Source organism: Thamnophis sirtalis, unplaced genomic scaffold (assembly GCF_051295495.1).
Source record: "Thamnophis sirtalis isolate CommonGarterSnake01/CBP01778 unplaced genomic scaffold, rThaSir2_p1.2 scaffold_4, whole genome shotgun sequence".
NCBI classification, from domain to species: Eukaryota; Metazoa; Chordata; class Lepidosauria; order Squamata; family Natricidae; genus Thamnophis; species Thamnophis sirtalis.
Genome location: NW_028261384.1, coordinates 102,154,688 through 102,177,018, shown reverse-complemented (window position 1 = coordinate 102,177,018; position 22,331 = coordinate 102,154,688). Strand labels below are relative to the sequence as shown.

The 22,331-nt window shown below is 37.5% G+C and overlaps 1 protein-coding gene across 4 annotated transcripts in view; it reads right to left on the bottom strand.

The window, feature by feature from the left end:
* Positions 1 to 11,637: 11,637 nt before the first annotated feature.
* Positions 11,638 to 22,331, bottom strand: part of NGFR (nerve growth factor receptor) — a 224,468-nt gene continuing 213,774 nt past the window's right edge. For 3 of the 4 annotated variants that reach the window (XM_087713613.1, XM_087713614.1, XM_087713611.1), the window contains 5 exons: positions 21,032 to 21,127; positions 19,914 to 20,006; positions 18,568 to 18,787; positions 16,502 to 16,662; positions 11,638 to 12,185 (listed from right to left, as the gene is read on the bottom strand). In XM_087713613.1, coding sequence (XP_087569739.1) covers positions 11,884 to 12,185; positions 16,502 to 16,662; positions 18,568 to 18,787; positions 19,914 to 20,006; positions 21,032 to 21,127 — 872 coding nt within the window. In that variant the 3' untranslated portion in view covers positions 11,638 to 11,883. The remainder of the gene's footprint in view (positions 12,186 to 16,501; positions 16,663 to 18,567; positions 18,788 to 19,913; positions 20,007 to 21,031; positions 21,128 to 22,331) is intronic. The other variant, XM_087713612.1, reaches the window with a different exon arrangement.

Genomic DNA, 22,331 nt, shown 5'->3' with positions numbered 1-22,331 from the left:
GAAAAAAGTGACAAGAAGGGATCTTCTTACCAGGACTTTGCATCTTCTCCACATCAAACCCTTCTTGCTCTGAGCGGCCCCTGTGTTTATAAAGACATGAAGCTGCACTATTGGGGGGCAAAGTTGACCTGCAGTTTGGCATGTAGCTGACATGTTGCTGCCTCTATAGGCTTTGCAAAAGCAACCTGTTTTACATTACTGGGGAATGCGACTGCTCTCTTCTACATCTGGGAGACAGATTGTGCCTTGGGGCACATGGGGTGGCAAGCAGGCAGCTTTGCTTCACTGCCTGACTCCTTGACTCAGTTCCATCTCTGCCTTTGCCTTTTCATCCCAAAAACTAATAAGAGAAAGGAGAAAGGGGAGGGGGAGGAACCAAGACGTGAATCCTTCATTTTTTGACAGTGAATAATTTTCTGAGATAATATAGGCCCAACAAAGAGTAGTGTTTAAAGCCCAATTAAGATGGAGAAGAACAAAGTGTAGAAGACTCCAGTGAGCACTTTCTCTCTTTAAGTCACACCCTATGACCATGTATTTTTTTCCCACTACTTCTTTGTTTATGTTCTCTGAAGTTACTGACCCAGCAAGTATCTGCAAGGAAACTCAAAATGCAGAAATGTTTCTGCTGAGATTCTGTTTTGGCTTCACTCTTTCTACTATCTTGAATGAAATATTGTATTTCACTCAAAATATAATATTTGAAATTCATTCATTCATTCAAATATTCCAAATATTGGATTGTACTTTTGGTGGAATGCTAGTCTGCAACCAAGGTGCATTGGTCTGCAACAACTTTTATAGTATTTATTATAGTAGAAGATACTATAGTATTCAAGACAGCGGCTCAATTGACTACAGTGGCTGAGAATCATGGGAGGGAAATCCCACATCACCGGAGGATGCCTGCTCCAAGACTTATGGATTCATAAATGTCCATAAGAGACTTCAATAGATGAATTATTACATATATATAGCCCCATTTCTCTCTTTCCCGGACAAATATGAACCTCAAGAAGCTGATGGAGAATCAGGAATAATTTTTGTAAAAGTTTGTCATAAAGTGAATAGGGTAGATGGTAAGACAGGATGTTCAAAATCAGTTATGATGCTAAAGAAGGAGTTTTGCAAATAGATCCTGAGAGGCAGAAAGAGAGAGTGACTCAGTTTACATATCACATGATGTATTTGGTTCTGGCTCTGGGTGCTGTGGTAATTCAAGTATGATCCAGTAATACATGAACTAGATTGGCTAAGCATACATGAAGCATTGCAGTTAATAGAAGTGGCATTGGATTATAAAGCACAATTCATTCACATGGAATGATTGAATTAATAAATGTGAGAGGACATCAACCCTCTGGAACAAAGATTTTATTCTGCAATTGTTCTATTACATTCAAGAGGTTTAAAGTCCAATCATCCCTGGATTATTTTCCTTATTGCAAAGGAAAAAATGATAATCTGTTAAAGAGCAAAAGATGGAATGGAATAGCTGTGCAAATTCTGTTGACTGTAATACTAGGAGTTGTCCAACTGGAAACAACACAGATGTTTATTAGAATAAAACTAGCTAATTTTTGTTTGTGATCAAATACTCTCTGTCCTGATCCTCACTTGAAAGATTTCTTGACCACTGGGCATGCCAGCTTGGAATGATGGGAAATTGATTCAGCTCATCAGTAAGAACCAGATTGGCCCAATTGGTGAGTCTAATTAAACCAGATGTAAGATGTTTTTCTTTCATCCATTTTTCTACTTTTCCTTTGGAAGCTATAAAACTGCCAAAGAAGAGGAAATCCTTTGACCTTTCCTGTTCCTTTCCCTTCTCCAAGCTGTATTAGCCTCATGCTCATTTCCATCTTCCATGGATAATATTTTTGCCTCCTGCAATAACTATAAATTGTTGGGGATAGCGGAAATACTTGTCTCCTGATTCCTGCCTATTTGACCACCTTGTGAGAATAGCTCATCTGTTTTTGTTTTTCCCTATTTGGTTCCCATCATGCTTCTTTTTTTTGTCTCCATCCTTTTCTATGATTTTTAAACTCTTCAAAAAGATAGCTGTGTACCATCAGGAAAGAGAAAAATGCAGTGTTAATGCATAATTTATTGGTGCTGCCAATAAAACAAGGAGATATCACATGCCCAAGTGAGGTTTCCACAAGTTTGGAAGATTGAAAGGGTTTTTAATTACTTAGCCCATATTTTGCCTATGGTTAGTGACAAAACTCTATCTGCACAGGGTGGTGTATTGTTTTGAACAAGTAATTGTGCCAGATACTTAATGCTGTTGAAGTGAAGATAATGGCCACCATCATGTTGCATGTAAAAAAAGAGATTGTGTAGTTAATTAATTAATTAATTAATTGTGTAGTTGTGCCTGCCCTCTTAACTTTTTGGACTCCCCTCTGGACACTCCAGCCCAGTGTATTTCCTTGAACAGTATGAGCAAACCATATGCTTACATTTAATTACATGCTTCATGAACTGCATTGGTTGCCAATTGGTACAATTCAAAATGCTGAATATCACCTATGATGTTTTCAGTCTGCAAAATTTTCCTAACAAGAAGCACATTCAGAATTATTAGCTCTAACTTTATTGTAAGATTACATTAAGAAAGTCTTTTAACTCCATCTGAAAGTAAATCTCTCCCCATTGTATTTACAATCCAGCAAACTAGGAAAAGTCCCCTCTGAGATGTTTGCCATTTCCCCATTTCCTTGTCTGACCTGTTCCTGGTCTGCAGCTCTTCCTTCTGTCTCCCATGGTCATTCTCACATACCATTACAGAAGACCTTCATGACGAAAACTCAGTTTACTTGAGGGACCACATGTCTCCATATGTTTCTACCAGAGGTGGTATTCTACCAGTTCAGACCGGTTCGCCAGAGCCAGTAGTGGAAATTGCAGGTGGCCCCGTCCGCCCACCCCAGCTCCACAGCATTCTATTTAGGACCCCCTTTTTAGGCAAAGCACATGTGCAGAGGGCGGAGCGCATGCGTGGAGTGTCCACATGTGAACTGGTAGGGAAGGTAAGTAAATACCACCCCTGGTTTCTACCCATCCAGTGAGATCAGCTAAAGTAGGCATGCTCCACATTCTATCATTAAGTAACTCCACTTTAGGAAGGGTGCCTTCTCAGTGATGTCTCCTGTCCTGTGGACTGATATCCCCTGGGAGAAGTATTCTGTTTCTGTCCTTTTAGCTTTCCGCAAATTGTTAAAAACTTATTGTTTTCTATGCCCTGAATAAGGATGATGGTTGAGCCCTTTGGTTTTCTGTTTTTGTCTTCTAGTCATCTGTTGTCAGTTTTACCAGATAGAACAGACAGAGAACATACCAGATGAGTTAATTCTACTTTATTGTAAGGCTACATTAACAGAATCTTGCAAATCTGAAAGTACAAATCTCTCACCATCTTCTTTACACCCTGAAACACTTTTGAGTGCAGGCTATGCCCTCTCTTATCTCATCACTCCCTAGTCAGCATCTCTTCACCCCATCTCCCAAAGTCTTTCTCACCTATATTCTTTTTTCCCTTGGAAATATGTTGATTTAAAAAATGTAACTGAAGCTGAGTTGCTGTGGACTCAGGCTCAAAATAGAAACACACAGGCAAACATTTGTACATTATTTCATGTGTGCAAGGATTCAAAAGGTGTTCTTAAAGGTTTGCCTCAAAAACTAATGTTGCTCTTTGTGTCTTCCAATTATCTTTCTTTTATCACTTTTATATAAAATCATTTCCCTATAAGAAACTCAGAATTTTGCAGCTTTCATTTTTAATCTGTCAGCATGTGCTGAGCCAAATTTGATCATTTAGAAATAGGGTGGGTGGATGGATAGATGAGGATTTGAAGCTTGTCAATTAGTTAAAGGTGAAACGAAAACATTTTCCATGGGCACAGTGGAACATGAGTTCCTGTGCCTATAAAAAGAGCCTTTCCTGTCTCCTGAGAATAACCACATAATCCCCTTTCCATGTTGAGATTATGAAAGATTTCCACTTTCAGATCTGCTTACAAAAGGTTGAGCAAGATAATAACACAGAATTAAACAACCTTGGGTATCTCTTAGCACATAAACAAGATGTAAAACAAAACTTGACTTTAAAATAAGGAACATCTGGGCAGCTCTCCTCATTCTGGTGCTGGCTGCTTCTGTCAATGTCTGTTACTTACCGTTTAGATTGTCTTCTGCGGGGGGAGGGGAAAGGTTTGAAGTTTAGATAGAAATGGATTCAAATAAGTTGTTGCTTAACATTATTTGTTCTTCCGGAGTCAGAAAGTTGGTTCATCCACTCTTTGACCTGTTGGCATTGTGAGTGTTATTTTTAGGTGGTTTCTAGGTAAATAGTAGAGGGAAAAATGCCAAAAGTTATGCAGGGGCATTTGAGGGGTGGAGCTGTCAAGAAAATTACCATTAACAGTCACAACAGTTTGACTGAAGTGCTGATTTTTTAATGTGCTTGTCACATAAAAAGTTTCAAAGCATTTATGTTCTAATGGAGGCAAGGACCTTCTATTATGTGTTAAACACCTTTTCTTTCTAATGAGCAAATCATCACTTCCAAAATGGCTGTGTTCAGACTATATGCTTCACCAGCTGAATACTTAGTGGCCACCTTTGTACAAACTCCTAAGCCTGGTTGGTAATAATCTTAGTTTGCTCTTCGGGGCTGATGCTGTTGCATGATCCAGCCCATTAAGCTCATAGTTCTGTGTGAAACTTAAAAACCTTACACTAGTTAAAGTACTGGGTAAGGTGTGTCAAATTTTTCAACTTTCAATTTCCAAACATTAAGAAGATAAAGGTAAAGGTTCCCCTTGCACATATGTGCTAGTCATTCTGGACTCTAGGGGGCAGTGCTCATCTCTGTTTCAAAGCCAAAGAGCCAGCTCTGTCCAAAGACATATCCGTGGTCATGTGGACAGCATGACTAAATGCCGAATGCGCACGGAACACTGTTATCTTCCCACCAAAGATGGTCCCTATTTTTCTAATTGCATTTTTACATGCTTTCGAACTGCTAGGTTGGCAGAAGCTGGGACAAGTAAAAGGATCTCACTCCATTACACGACGGTAGGGGTTCAAACCGCCAAACTGCCGACCTTTCTGATCAACAAGCTCAGCGTCTTAGCCACTGAGCTACCGCATCCTGATTTCCAAACATTAAGAGTACTCAAAAGTTGGGATTGTAAAAATATTCTGGTTACTTTAACATAATTTAGACATGCTTGGTAAGTAACTACATAAATATAACTTTTTAACATTTAGTTTAGTTTCATTGCAGTGTGAGTGTATTCATTTAGGCTTAGGAAGAAATGACAAAAGACAACTTACAATAGGCAGTGTGACCCTTTTCAAGTTGAGCACCACATGTAACCTTTAAAGGGTGGTTGAGCAGAGTTTCTCAAAAATGGGCAAGTCAGAAAGATAAAGAAATGGATGGGCCCAAGACAAAATGCATTGATTGGATTAAATAAATGTAGTTACTCTCAGAGCATTTAACATGTTGCCCCTTATTAAACATTTCAATGGGGTAGCTAGTTTGAGAGGAACCTTAATTATCCTATGCACCGGATGCCCTTCTCAATCCCAAATTGATCTGAGGAATTTGAGCTCAGGCCAATACATAGGACCAAGTCATTTGGCCCCTACTTTAGTCTGGAGCTTCAAAGAACATGATCTTATTTGGGACATTACTTCCAGTATGATACCTGGATTACAGTCTGGAACTGTCAAGGCTGTTCTCCAGTAAATGTTTATGGTACAGTAACCATAATTTATTTACTCCAATGTGATAGTGTCTGCATAGTACAACCTCTCATTTATAATTATCTTGAATTTTGTAGGTGGTGTTTTCCATGATTGTTGAAGTGGAGGAGGAATAACAAAGTTACTCAAGTGTAAAATGCCTTTAGCACTTTTCTTTTGCTTTTATGAAAGTATGGCATTACATTGGTTTAATGGAAAAAAGATTGGGGGGTGGGAAATTTTGAACTTTGATGTTATATATGTTGACAGCAGCAAGACTACTTTATGCATAGAAATTCAAGGACACTTTGATCCCCACAATGGACACATTGGCTGCAAAAATTGATGGAGCTAGCAGAGATGGCTAAATGGACTGCTTTGATAAAAGAAAAAAAACATAATTACTTTTGTTTCTACTTGGAAACCGCTTCTGGACTTTGTGCTTGAGGTGGGAAAAAAATGAAAGGTTATTTTTGGATTAGATATATTTTCTTGTTATTGAAATGGATAGTTTATGGTATTATGTAAAAGTAAAAAGTTGAAGTTTGATGTTACTGTTTTATTCTATTGCACCAGAGGGAGTCGGAAGTCAATACCTTTTTTTTCTTTTTTCCCTTCTTTTCTACACTTCTCCTTCACTTTCCCTCCCTTATTTTTCCTACTATTTACTTTTATATTTTTGTATTTTATATTATAAATTAATAAAAACTGTATTAAAAAAAGATTGGGGAGACCAAAAGATTTAGTTCATCATCATGCCTGCAATTTAATCAGATGACCTTTTAATCATCATCCATTTTAATTGCTTTTCTAATTCCTTTCTCTGATTCTGTCTGTCTGTCTGTCTGTCTCTCTCACACACACATGGTCTAAAATAAAGTAGAAGTAAAATTCTGTATAAATGAAAGTGTGTTACAAATGAAAGAATATTATTTCCAGTCATAGCTTAACAGTATGACCAATAGTAGTTTTTCAATTTTTTTTTAATTAACCATCTAATGCTTAAGTATTACATTAAAACTAAGCTATGCTAGCAATTTAAAAAAAAATATTGCTCCAGTCCTTATCACTGATTACTTGTTAAAATAGTTATATCTAGAAACATTTTGCATTATGACATCAAAGGGATAGAACTCTTCAGAAAGTTCAATATAAGTATTGTTTTGCTGTAACAGAGCTAAAGCTGGGAAGATATTTTGGTCCTATTTAAAAGTAAATTTAAAAATAGAACCACATCACCCAAAAAAATGGATATTAAGGGGTTGTCTAGCTTAGGTTTAGCTGCATTATGTTCCTGACTATGTCAAAGCTACATCTTTTAAAAAGATAAAAGAATAGTGCTAAGGACTTAGGGATGGAATAATACAATGGGATGAATGCATGGAAAAGCCACAATGTCCCTTAATGGTAATGGTAATGGAAATTCAATTATAGTTTCACTTTTTTATAGTGTGCAGATGAAGAAACATGTTCTACTAGTGCTATAATCAATGTTTACGAAAGTACCTTTGCTTCAACTGAGCTTCTAAAAGTAAACAGGTTTGGATCAGAGCAGCAATTGGACGAGAGACCACCCAGATACTAAATAGCCCATGCTATTGTGAAAAAGAAGAAGGATACAACACATAAAACTGAATGGTTTTTTTGAATGATAACTCAACAAAGGTGCTGCTCTTCAAAGTGGTTTGCTGCTATCTAGCCACACAGCAGTCTTGACTAATCACCAAAACTGATTAGTTGCTAATTATAATTCATCAATTAGTTGAAATGAACTCAAACACATATATAACAGTTTAACATCAGCCATGGACTCCAGGATATTTATCATTAAAAGCTAACATCTGTGTCTGTACCGAAATGTCTGGAACAGCTGTAGGCCCATTAGGTATGTTTATCTAAATCTGCTCAGTTTGTCTTTTTTGATTGCAAAGTAAACTTGGAGGAGCTGCAAAATTTAGGGGATATTTTGTGATGTCAGTTTGGTTCAAGGAATAGGGAAGAATGAGGGCAGAGAAATTCAAACCTCTTGAAATGCACGAATTGCATCGGGGGGGGGGGAACCTCAACTGAACACTTAATACAGTGTACCCTTTCCTCATCTGATTTTTGTAATACATCCATAAGGTTATTCATATTTGCGCAGTACACATGTACATGGCCATGCAGCGGTTACAAAATCATTTACATTTACATTGCAGATGTGACCTTTTTCTCCTCCCCATCACTTTTAAGTCGCCCACCCTTGCCAACATAGAAGTGAAGGGAGTAGATCTCCAGTCTATCTTATTGAAACTTACTAGCTAGCCACAGTGAAACCTACTAACCAGTCCAATGCTTCTGTCAAGAGAAATATTTATTCAGTATTTTGGGATAAGATATAAAACCCCCACATAAACAAATGAAGACATAAAATGGTTTGAACTATAAATTGTCATTCAACCAACTTTTTTGGAGAAAAAGTTCTAATTTTCAAGGAAGAAGTTCAACTTTGGAAACTTCCTTTCTCCAATGGAATGGAGGAGGGTTTTCCTGGATCCACCAAATCTGTAAATCCAACATGGATTCTAACCTGGAAGTGTGTGTATTGCATATATACACACTCTCCCATACACATTTTAAGTAGCCCCGAGAAAATAACCAATTATTCCCCTTCAATCTTCTAGCAGGAGACTAGCAGGAACTATCGAGCTTTTTGGATAGTCTGGCATCTGAACCCACAAAGAAAAGCCACAGATTTACTGTGCTCAATGCAGTGAATAAAATGGAGACATATGCCACAATGAATTATAATAAAGTGTTATTTTCTCATTTTATTCTCTTCTATACTTGTATCTTTACAACTAAGCATGGCTCTGCTATAGAGATATACTCTATTTTACTCCAGGTAAAATAGGCCAAATTTCAACTAAGCTCTGCCTTTCTTTGCCATATCATATTTCCCTCTCTTTTTATGGGCTGTTAACATAAGAACAGCCCATAAAAATTTCCTGGATTAAAAGAAAAAGTTGTACTCCAAAGGCACTGTAATTCACTGACACTGTGTCCTTCTTAGTCATATATGAGGAGGGGGTCTTCATATGCAAGTACTAACAGCGCAAATCAATCACATGATTATGATATTTAACACAACTGTACCACATTTCTGATTTCATTCCAAAAAGAAGCTTTGACATAGGATGTCTCTGCAACATTTAAAAAATAGTCCCAACTTTTCCTAGGATCATGCAGTTGGAAACATGATTTTGGGAAAAGATGTAGCTGTTGCAAAACACAGTTACAATATGACAATTTATACCTCGTAGTTTTATTATTCAGGAATACTAATCATTCAGTCGTTTATATTTATTGGTTTTCTTGTTCCTACTCTGTCTTCGGAACAATAAGGAATATTATTTAGAAGAAGGGCTTTCTCTCTTTTGCAGGAAAAGCTCCAAATCATATGTGTCATGTGCCAAAATTTACCTGCTAAATTTTGCTATAGTTCGCTATAATCCGAAATTCCTGTGGGGTTTCTATCTTGCCTGTATCTCTTAATCTGTATAGATTTGGTTGTCCCCAAAGAAAAATGGCAGGCTTAATGTAGATCTTAAAAGGCAGAGTTGTTTAATTGCATGTTCAAGAAAAGCAAAACCATTTGGCACTCTGTTTTGCTTCTTTGGTATAGTCACTGAACACAAGGCACATATCTCTACAAGAAGAGAAAAGGGCCATTGGAATTATCTCCAAGTTGTATACCAAGAGGAGGTTGAACTAGATTGTGAGTTGGACTTCTGAGGTAAAGTGCCTGCTTTGTGTGTCTTCACAAGCATTTTGCCCTTCATGCCATAAAAAGGGACCTTGGGTTTCAGAATTGATACAAAAAGGCTTATGTCTGAATAAATGAAGATTGCTTCCAGATCAAAGAATAATGTTAAGCTAGGTGGGCCAGTAATTAGACCCAAAATCAGCAAGGCCACAAGTACGTCCATGTATCTCCATATTTTTCTTCTAAACAATTTAAGAATCCATTAGATATATTATTAGCTCTTCCTCTGGTTGCTTTATTATCATTGTTATGTAATAGCAACATTCTATGAATAAAGACATGATTTTAGTTGTTCTGTAAAAAGTTTTTAAATAGAAAGCAAAAATGTAATTAACTTTTCTCAATCTGTTTGTACTATCCTATTTAAAATTGCTACTAAGTTTTGTTGACAGCAAAAATGTCAAGGTTAAAATAAAAGTTTTCTGATGAGGCAAACCATTAAAACTGGTATGATGACAGAAAAATGATCAGAATAGCAACACTTTGTGCAGCCTGCCAAGCTTCCCTAATCATCTCTTGGTTGAGAAAGGAAATTAATTAGCATTCCTAACTAACATTCCCCAGGAAGTATTCCCATTACTTTCTAAGTATATATTTATATATACGTGTGCGTGCATACATATGATGGAGAGATTTCTTCTCCATGGTTTTAAATCAGAGAAACAAGATGAGCAGCTAAATTCCCATGAACAACCCAGTCAACTGTTTAAAACCCTATCAGCTTTCAAATGCCACCATTTCTTTTCATCCGGTCTATATGAATACCATCCAAATAAGAATAAAAGAAAGCAACATTAATCTTGTAATACAAATAGAGGGAGGGAAATGTTCAGTTCTAGTTCTTTCTCTCTCTCTCTCTCTCTCTCTCTCTCTTTTTTGCCCAAGAGCTTTTGGTGATTCTTGTTAGCTTGTAGAATTTCCCCACCATGTTATCCCCATAGTACTGTCATATCCCTCTAATATTTGAAAACAGAAAATACCAGGTTGCTTTAGTGGCTTGACACAGGAATAACATTCAACAAAATTCTACCTCTGAGAATAGCTATGTTTTCATATAGATTGCTCCCTACTTTGTGCAGTAAGGCCACTAAGGGATTTTTTTTTTTGCTTGCTTCCCCTTATAACGCAATAGAGATAACAGCTTCTTAACACACAGTGATTGGTTTACCAGTTTGAAGAAGAACGTAGAGGTTGTGGCTTCATCAAAGCAGCATACCTTGGAAAATGAATGAATATGTCTGACCACTTGCTTTGTTTGCTTCTGATTAGGTCCACTCATCAGTGTGGCTTATTTTATTTATTTAGGAAATTTATATTGCCACCCATTTGCACATGGCGACGCAAGGCGGCCACTATCTGGCTCCTTTAAACAAGGGTTTATATGACTTTAAACTGGTTTGAGTCAGACCCAAAAAGAGAAAAAGAGAAAAGGGTTTTTAAAAAAATCCTTATTAGCTAGGAAGAATGAATCTGAGCAAGAAAACAAGGGTAGGATCAAATATAGTCTTGATGTGGTCACCAATACTTGGATGGAAATGTGGTTATTTTCTCTTTGGGTTCCATCCCTTAACTTCTCACTTTGATCTTCATATTGTCAGTTTTGATAGCTAGAAACCTGGTCCACATTTCTTTTCTCCCCACTCAGAGACCCTCCAGGAGGTTGCCTCAAAACAAATGTTCACTTTGTCCTCTAAACACCATATGTCTCCTAGTTTCAGGCCCAGCATTCCTGCTCTCTCTGCCTTCTTTGAATCCTTCATCACTCTGTAGCATATCTGGCTGGTCTCCTTGGTTTGTTTTTTTCCTGATTTCAGATGTGCTTGAATAGGGTAAACTGGTGGCTGAAGGAAAGAAGATGTACAAGAGAAGAAAGAGAACTAATGTCGATGGGATCATGAGAGAAGCACATGGGATGAATGTCAGAGGCACCTGAAAGAGAAGTCAAGCAATTCGCTTTGGACGGATATCTTTCTTCATTCTTGTCTCAGTTCAGAATCAGCAGTCCACTATAGGTCCAGGAGATTTTAAGGAGCATATAGAGTATAAACAAGACATCCATTTCCTTTCCCTTCTTTCATTTGCTTTTACCATCTTATTATCTGTTACTAGCAGGAACTATTGGACGAAAATACCAGGACGGTAGGGCAGAGAGGGAAAAATAACTAAATAACAATCAGTGCTTACAGGATTGTTCCAGTGTCCCCGGAAAGAATGAGCTCTATTTTTCCTTCACATGTTCTTCTTCCAAGAGGCACCAGTGGGGCAGGGGAAATGAGGAGCTAAATGAGAGCTAACCTCTGCCCCCTCTTCCTCCTTCACACTGGAGAGCTAGCAGTGGATTCACTGTAAAGGCTTTCCACAATGTCCCCCCTTTGAATCTTGCGCAAGGCTGAATAAAGGGCATCCATGGTGGAACTGTCCTTGCTGGACCAATCAGAGAGCAGCGCACGAACGGGGTATTCCTCTTGTGTAAAGGAGTCTATGTGATCTTCCTTGTAGCCTAGTTCTCCGGCCAGGTGACGCCATGTCTCCTCTGTGGAACCGTTCAACAGCTTTTCAACCTCCTCGCGTTTGTTAGGGGGCAGGCTAGTGTAAAGATTCCCATCTCCTTTAAGACCTGAAATTGAGGAATGAGTTTGAGATAAAGGTTAAAAAAAAAGATCATAACTGCATGCGAGTCACTCACTCATTTACCTGTTCTATGTTCCCAAAGTTGGTTTTAGCAATTGTGGCAATGCCACACACATAGCCCCAGAACAATGTGACAAATTTAAAATGAATACAGATGGTACAGATTAATAGAATTGGAAGGGACCTTGTAGGTCATCTAGTCCAATTCCCCACCCAAGCAGACCCTACACCATTAAGGCTTTAGCTGTCCACAACAATCCTCAGCAATTGTGCATGGTCCAGGGGGAAAGCCCAGGGGGAAAGGGGAAATTATCAGCTATTATTATGAGAGCCATAGATAATCATTTACTATGGAGACTCAAACTTTTTTTGTCATGTGAATTTATTCCATCCTATTTCTGTATAATCTCCCTCCCTCCCTCCCTCCCTACCTACCTCCCTCCCTCTCTCTCTCTCTCTCTCTCTCTCACACACACACACACACACACACACACAGAGAGATTGGCGCAAAAATGTTGTAGATGGATTTCACAATAAAATATCTAGGTTTGCATTTCATGTAAAATTCCTTTGATGAAATATTCTTTTTAGCACATATTATAGTATCTTTTTTTAAAATAGCATTAGAACATTCTGAAAAGCATGGAATTATTGATGTTTGTGTTCTGTGATTTATAAGAAATATAAACAGATCAATATACTTTCAAAGATAAATCATATTCAAGGTTTGGATGAAGGTTTTCCTGGATAATTTCATGAACCTCACTGGGCAAGGCAGAATATGAATTATTATAAATAATCCAGGTAAGATTATAACCACTATTATTTTCACATAGACATAAACATTAATATCCTGATATTCTTTTCTTTGTCTGTATTACAATTAATGTTGTAACCATTCCGTTCTGAACATCTCTCAAATTAAAAATGTATAAATATTCATTTTAGTTCCAGGATTTCCCATTTGGTACAATCCCAATGCATTTGTAGAAAGAAAGAATGGTGGCTCCAAATTTTGAGAAATTGTCATCTGAGCACCATTTGGGCTTACAAATGAGTAAAGGACAAGACTATTCATTCACCCTTTCCATACAGCTCTTACTAAGCACCAAGCATTTAGCTTCTGTGGAATACAGTGCAGCTTGCTGTGTGTTCTGGGACTCCAGATAGCATGGAGAGCTATGACATTTAAAATAATCCTTGTTCAACTTATCTTCAGGCCTCCCAGCTAAACATGTGGAGAGCAGAAAAAGAGGACAGGGTTGCCTGTGAAAACCCAGAATCAGGCAGAGGAAGCTCAAAGAAGAAAAGATTGTGGCCTTCTTGAGCTTCCTTAGTTAAGAAGTGACAGAGGGCTGCGTTTCTCCAGCCTCCTTGGCTTCTGATACCTCAAACCAACCTCAAGCCAAAATTCTTCTTATGTGGCTTTTTCAGGAGTGATGTTTGTGTCTCCACAGAATGGAAGTCCTATCCTTTGTAGGAGAGTTCTTTGCTCACTTAGAGAAAGTCAAAGAAATGGTCTATCCAATTCTTCCATTCATGAATATGTTGAAGAATTTTGAAAGGCCCTTTAAGCCCAGTTCGATTCAAGTCTTCATGCAGTTTTTATTATGCTTGTTACTATTGTAAACTGCCAGGAGTGGGAGTGGCATTCAAACCAAACCAAACCAAAGACACACAAAGGTTAGTGGGAGATAATGCACTGTTCTTCCACATGCATATGATGTTGAGGGAGACTTTTTCCTTCTTCTCCATATTAACATTTATTCATAACAGTCCAGTTGGCATGGATTTCCCGAAATAGAAAAAGAGTATCTTTTCTTATTTACTCTTTGCTCCATTTACTGGTTTTAAGGAAAATGTGGTTAGTTCTTTTTGGCTTAATATGACCCATGTACTCAGACGCTGTAATTTATAATTTATGGTTTACTATGTTTTATGACACTGTTAGTTATGATTTATGACATACATTATGACTAAATTAACTACTGTTTATCATTACAAGAAATACTATTCACTAATTATTTGTTTGCAAAGAGCACAGAGGTAGAAATTGTGAAGTGGAACAGCAGAAGATCTAAGTATCAAAAAGCAACAAATGCCCACTCTCTCAAATGTAAACCTCATGCCATAGGTTGATATCAACCTGGTAAAATATTTTGAGGAAGAAATGGGCTCATAGAGTGAGTCATAACTAGTGGGTGGCAGAGTTGCAATGGTAGGCAATATAATTTGATAAAACAGCACCATTCAGAATCTAAAATGATTCTTTCTCATCTGCTATGAGTTATTGAAAATCTTGTATAGCAATTGCACTAGCAATAGCATCTAGACCAGTGTTTCTCAACCTTGGCAACTTGAAGATGTCCGGACTTCAACTCCCAGAATTCTCCAGCCAGCATTTGCTGGCTGGGGAATTCTGGGACTTGAAGTCCGGACATCTTCAAGTTGCCAAGGTTGAGAAATACTGATCTAGACTTACTATATATACCACTTCACAGTGCTTTATAGCACTCTCTGAGAGCTTTACAGTGATAACATATTGCCACCAACAGTCTGGGTCCTCATTTTACTGACCTCGGAAGATGGAAGGCTGAATCACCCTTGAGCTGGTCATGATCGAACTTCAAGCTATGGACTGAGTTTGCCTGCAGTACTGCATTCTAAGTACTGCACCACGAGGCTTCCTGCTGTATCTTTAACAAATTCCTTACTTTTCCTAAATTGTGCGTGTTTTTAAGTATGATCTCAATGGGTTATGCCCCTAATCCTAAACCTGAAGTGAAATTCTTGGATTGATCTTTAAAAAAAAAAAAATTTAACCCAAAATAATCTACATGGTGAAGTAAGAGTGAGAGTTGATATAATTTTTGGAAAAATAATTTAATTTTATGTTCTTAGGTACAAAAATATCTCCCAGTTACTAGGCAAAATATGGTTTTAATGACCATATCTATTTGCCTAATAGAAGTAAACTAGCTTTCATGCCAATTGCACATAAATTCATCCATCTAGAGTGAAAATTGATCTCAACTTTTAGTATAGGAAGCAAAAAAGTATAGTTTTGAGAGCTGTTGTTTTTACTCTGCAAATATTTGTATTTCATCTGGACTTAACCTTCTAGCATAAATAATTTGAAGCATGGTAGAAAACTGGCAAGAGCCCCAGTTTGGTGTAGTGGTTAAGGCATCAGGACAGAACCTGGAAGACCATGAGTTCTAGTCCTACCTTAGGCATAAAGCCAGTTGGGTGACGGTGGGTCAGTCATTCTTTCTCAATTCTAGGAAGGAACCAATGGCAAAACATCTGAAAAACTTCCAAAAAGACTGCGAGAACTTGTCCCAGCAGTTTCCAGGAATCAACACTGATTTAAAATCACTAAAACAACAACAATGGATTTTCCAAACTATATCCTAGAACTGAAATCTGAACCTAAATTCAATATTAAGTAAACACTGTTCTATAGCATTTCTTGAGAAACTAATAATTTTCCACACTTTCGATTAGCATTGGCACCTGTAAAATAGTGAAGACCAGCCTTCTTCCCAGGAATGGGAGAAGACTATGTTTAACTTTATCTTTGACAGCAACTTGACCATATTTTGCATTTTTAAATAAAACATAGATCAAAACTAAGATCCCACCCCCAATTTTCAAATCTGCACTGTGGCTCACCAACAATATCTCTTAAAAGAGATATTATATATTAGAGAAAAGTCTAACCCAAATATATATTCATGAATTATATACTAAAAAATATATTACTAATTGTCTACTATATTAGATAATTATTTGTGAAAACAGTGTATGTAAGTAAAATAGATAACAAAAAAAGTTTAGAGCAATGTGTACCACAATGCATACAAATTTTAGTACAAATAAAAACATAGAATTTCCACAGTAATAAATTTAATTTGACAGAAGTGAAAGGGAAAAACACTAAATCTGATATTTCTGGAAAAAAATGTGAAATGTGGAGGCAGAGGAATAAGCTATTTGCCCCACCTTCCTTATTTCCCCATTGTAATTTTACTTGGTTTGCTAGTTACAGTTGCATCAACAAAAACCTGTGTATACTTGCTATCTGCCCAGGGCAAACCATAGTTGGGATTTCGGTGGTTGATTTACAGGACAAGCAACAAGAGGGATGTGATCTAGAAAGTAGATGGTTCTTGGATTAACTGTCCTCTTGGTGTCTGCCAGGGCTATAGTATCTTTTGGTATCTTTTCCTGTCTTTCTGAATTGCATGCCTGCTCTTTGGTTTCTTCCCCTCCCAGCTTCAGCTTGACCCCTCCTCTTGCCTTGTAGAGATGCTGTTTGTGTTGGTGGCTGTTGATCGTGGAGGCTTTGACTATCAACCGAGATGCCGCTGTCACTATGAAGTTTCTCTCCTTCTGGGGAAGGCGTCTGGTTGACAGGACGGTTGTTGGCACCTTGTTTGTTCTGTTTGCAGCTGTTCCACCTAGAGGTGAAAATGTTTGAGAGTTCAGCCAAGGATACCTGTTCTTTCTTCTGACCCACAGTACACTACAAAATTGGCAGGCCCACCAAGAATTAATTTCTTTCTTTCCTTTCATGACGTCTGGGGCGTGGTGAATGCTATCTTTTCAAGGCTTGTCCAGACAGAACTCTCACTGTACGAATTAATTTGCCAATCCAGATAATCCAGTGCTTTCAATTATACTGGCTTCTGAAAGTCACTGCAATTGCCAACACAGATTGTGAATTTGTAGGGTTAGCTCTCTTTCTTCATACAGAAGGAAAAGCATTTGTTTATGGCTAGGATAGGGACAACCCGTGCTTTGCTATAAAACTATGTGATCGGGCTTGATAAATTGATACGTAAGGCCTGCAAGCCAGATGAGTCATGAGCTGGCCATGCCCATGCCTGGTCAAGTGAGGGATAGGGGGAGTAGAATACCTGACTCTTTAGCATCAACGTGTGTTAATATAATACTGAATAAGGAATACTGATGATCTGATGGTCATTTCAAAAAATCCTTTCTTAGCAAGCACCTAGAAGCCAAAAGGAACATACGTGCCAAATTTCAAGTTTATAGGGTTTATAGTACTGGAGATGTCATGATGATGCATCAGTGGTATTTCTCATAGATAGATAGATAGATAGATAGATAGATAGATAGATAGATAGATAGATAGATAGATAGATAGATAGATAGATAGATAGATAGATAGATAGATAGATGATAGATAGATAGAAAGAAGTTTGAGATATAAAATAATAGATTTTATCTTATAATAGAAATCAGCATTCATGCAAAAAATGAGTAATGCCTATCAATCATAGGAAAAAAACATCAAACCAACTTACTTTTGGCTTGCTTCTATGCCTTTATCAACCACTTGAGCTATAGGAGTCAGCCAGGGATTCATAGCATGGATATAATCATTATCATCTTCCCATTCTTTTATGGCCATATGTGTAGAGTAGCCACTTAAAAATTGGCAATCTCAAAGGCAAAATGTTTCTGGATTGGCACTGAAAAGGATCTAATTTCTAATAACAACTACTTACAAATTTCAACCCTGAATAGTTATTTCTAGAGGATATTCATCCTTGCCATTCAAGGATAATTGCATGTGGCCAGTTCTGAAATGATTGAAGTATATCCATTTGTCTTTATAAAGATGTCTATCGCTTAAGGGAAGGGTGTAAAATATGGGTAGAAGGAGGATGGGAACAAAGAATGGTTCCATTCTTCTCTAGTGCACGCCAGAGACATGGCCCCTGAACTTCACCAAAAGATTCTTATTAGAAATTATTAAAATATGAAAAATAATCATCACATGAAAATAAATCAAATTAATTGCATCCTATCCCCATCTACTTTCTTGGGTGTCCCTGGAATTATATTTAAAGGTCAAATATGCTTGAAGTACTGTATGAAAAATGTGCATCTGTTGTAAGCACATACTCACAAAGTGAGCTTCCTCTTCCACTGCTACCTTTTTCTCCTTTGCCTCTTAGCCTCCCCTGCTTGCAAATTATGTGGGGTTGCAGGAAGGCAACAGTATTTAGGTTCTAGAGGACTGTTCAAGTATAGTCAATGATATGACATTTCACACACTATTTTCTTGAAAGGAAAATGAGAATTGGATGCAAATCATCATATTGTCATTGGTAATGCTGGAGTTTATAGTTTTAACTGCAAAATGTGCTAGTCATGAATTTGTTTCACTATGGTCAACCAAAATTGCATCCTTAGAACAGGTACAGGAAGTAGTTTAAACAACTGAAGGACATCTAGTCAGTGAGCGAGATCAATTTTAGACACTGCCTGTCACTGCTCGTCCATCACAACATTTCTCCTGCACACTAGTCTTGTGGACCGTCTCTGCTACTTACCTCTTGAAGGCAATATATGCCACCAGACCCACCACCACAGCTGCCAAAATGGAGCAGTAGACAGGGATGAGGTTATCAGCTGTCCCACTTCTAATGACAGGCTGGGAGCTGCCCATAACAGTGGTCATTGTGGTGCTCATTACAGTGGTCTCCGAAATATCCAGAGTCTCTGAAAAATTTGTAACAGGAAAGGGACTTTTGGGAGTCCCTGGGAAAAAATCTGGAAAGGTAAAAAAACAGAAGAATAATTGTGGAAACGATATGCAAAAATGAGGCTGCATTTAGATTAATCTGTATCCCTTTGTTGTACATATAATATTAATGATCCAAAAGCCAATAGTTCAGATGTTGGCTAGTCCTGGGGAATCCAGATTCAAATCTCAGATTCAAGTTTACACTTTGGACCTTTTCCTATCCAGCCTATCACACAGGTTTGTGGTAGAGAAAAGAGAGAGAAGGAAATGTTTACTACCTAAGCTCCTGAATTTGGGTGGTGGATAATGATCTAAACCACCACAACAGCAACACAGATTCAGGTCTCTCTAGAAAATCAGAGCTTTGTGTAACAATATGCAAATATTTATTAGATCGTGCATTCATATAATGTCTCCTAATAAGAAAGTCCTTTGGGTTTTATGAGGTTTAATCACTAGTAAGTAGGTATTGGAATGTAGTTTCAATCACTCTGGAATAATGCTGGATAATTAGGTCACTCCACATTCCCCATCTTTGAGTTAAAGTTGAAAAATCATTTGTTGATTGATTTTATCACCAGGGCAGTTCATGCATCAAAGTGTTTGGCTTTCTGGAAATGTAAAATTCCCTTGGGGCTTAAACACCCTTTTTTATGAAATAGAAATATACAAATGGTTTTTTTTTTTTTTTACTAATATAGTTGCAAATAGTTAGTGATCTAATTCATGTCAAAATTTCTTAAACACTCTTACATCCTGGTGGGAAGGCAAATAGAATATATCCATATTTATCGCAAGCATTCTAAAATTCTAGAATGAAATAAAGCTGGAGGAACATTTCTATACTGGGAATTAAAGGAAGTTCTCTTTTTGGCTCCAAATGAGATCACTGATTCTGTTAGTACTTGCAATCACATCATACCATATTAGCTGCAAATAAAACTATAACGGTTAGTTATACTTTTCACTTATATGGCTTTCTTCCAAAATGCTTAGGAATAATAATCCCCACAGGGCTCAGAAATGTTGTTATAATCTGTGGTCTTAACTATTGTATGCAGTCAAGGGTTTCAGTAGGATCTTTGTTGGAGTGAGACCAACTAAGGAAATTAGGAACTGTTTCAGCAGTGTAAGGAAAAGACAACAAGATACCATGCTCTATATCTATGTATGCATTTGGTTCTGCATCACTGGTATTGGAATCCATCGGGGTCTTCGTTGCCACTGCAAATTGTGGATTAGTTGCTGCCAAGGAAACAAGGAGGAAGAACTTAACAAAAGAGAGTGAAAAACTGTGAGACAATTAGGAATGTATCACTTAATTAACATTTCAGTAATTAAGCGAGTGTGAACATGATCAAAAGTTCCCACCCCATCTTTGCTGAAACAATGTAATTCCCTCAAAAGGATTTTGCTTGTTTATTTAACAAGGCTTATAGCTGCTCCAATCTGGAGGGACTCTGCAGAATGAACCACTGATAATAGAATCAAAAATGAAAGAAAAGAAAACATCAAGACAATGTAATCATTAAGTCAGTAAAGTTCCTATGGTAGATACCCACAGTCAACCGGGGCCAAAGGTTTTTGGAAGATGGGTTGGTTTTACTTGCTTATGAAATATAAGAACAGTAGGGATCATATGTAACTTCAGGAAAAGTGAGATTCAAAAATGCAAGCCACTACCAAGAAGGTTTGCCACCTGTCCCAAGATTTATCTACCTCTTGAGGAAGGGAACTCTCAATGATCCGCTCATGATGTAAGGACCAGACAGGCAGATTCAAGAGTGACAAGATGTTGCCTGATATGTCCCTGTGTTACATCTATTAAATGTAATAACCAGCACTTTTATAATTGGATCAGAAGCCTACTACAGTAGTGGTCAAGGCAACAACTTGACAATACAATAGGGGAGGGCTCTGTTAAGTAACATAAGGTAGAACTCTTGAGGTCTGTGAAACCTGCTAGTACCAATGAGCTTAAACACTTCCTTCCTATGACTACCAGTTGGAAATACTAAAGATAGGAAAGAAGTCACCATAAAGTGATAAATCTAAATCTGATCTTTATTGGTAAATTTACATCTATGGCTTTTCTCCAGAAAAATTTTGGAACAATACCTCCATGAGTGGTTCCAAAATGTTGTTTTAGTTTGTGGTTTTATTTATTTCATGAAGTCAAGTAAAGTCCTCATGAGAGTTAGATCAATTGAGCAAATGAAGAACTATTTCAGCTGTGTAAGAAAAGAAAAACAAGGTACCGTGTTCCATACCTACGATTACATCTGTATTTGCGTCTGTATTTCTATCACTGGGATCACTGGGATCCATCGGGACTTTGGTTGTCATCGCAAATCTTGGATTAATTGCTGCCAAGAAAACCAGGAATAACTTAGTAAAAAGAGAATGAGAAATTGTGGCAATTGGGAAGTTTAGAAATGAATCACAATTAACTAAAGATTTAAGATACGAAGCAGATGTGAATACACAGAAATTCTCATCACACCATAATTCTTGCAACAAACAGATGAGAAGGTCAGAGATGTGACACCATTTCAGAAGGCAGGCAGAAGTGGCAGATGTGAAGGATTCTCATTTTGCTACACAGTTTGCTTTATTGCCTTAAGTAACTTGATGTCCTGCCATTTAAGCTAATCTGCAATAAATACAGACTGCCACATTAGGGATATTTGAACAATCCTGAACAGATCACTTCCCCTTCCCCTACAGTAATAAATCATTTTGCTAACAAAATATACATATATATCATTTTTCCTGTTCAGAACCAAAACAAATTAAAATAAGATAGCAATCAAATCACAGAGTGAAACTATTCAAAACCCATTACACCAATAAAATACAGGAGCAATTTTAAAGGTCAAGATGTGCTTGTTTTTTTTTTAAGAGAAAGGTAAGCAATCATAGCTCTGGAGGAAGCAGAAAACTCTTTCTCAACATTTCTGATCTTAGTCCCTGTGGAAACCTTGCTGGTAAATCAGATTCAAACAAGATAGGTGGTCCTTAGAAAGTCAGAAATCCCACACAATATCTTGAGAAATGTGTTCCTTCTTTTCAAGATAATCTGTAACATAGGGTTTCTCAACCATGGCGACTTTCATGGCTGGGAATTCTGAGCCAAAGTCCACCTATCTTAAAGTTGCCAAAATGGAGAAACTCTGCTATAGTAGCTCTAAATGTGATGGAGGTTTTGGAAAAGAAAAAAACTTGTTCCATAAGAAATATCCTTTCTGGCACCTTTTGTCCACTTAACATTATGTGGGTGTCTGGGTGGAGCAAGCTCTGCCTTTTGATTGTTTCATTCCAAAGAAGAAACCCAATTGCCACACAGAGAGAAGAGTTTCTTATTCAACTGTAGGCTGCCACTCCTTTTCCTTGAGTGGCTTTTATGAAATTTGGCCATGCCTCAGGGAACGGTTGAACCTTTTGCCCTGCAGCCTGCACAATTTTTCTCCCCTTGGAAACAGCTGACGTCAGAGCAATACTGATTCCTGACTCATCTTCAGAAAACTAATGTTCCAGCCAATGGATAGAAAGATAATCTATTCCAGCCAA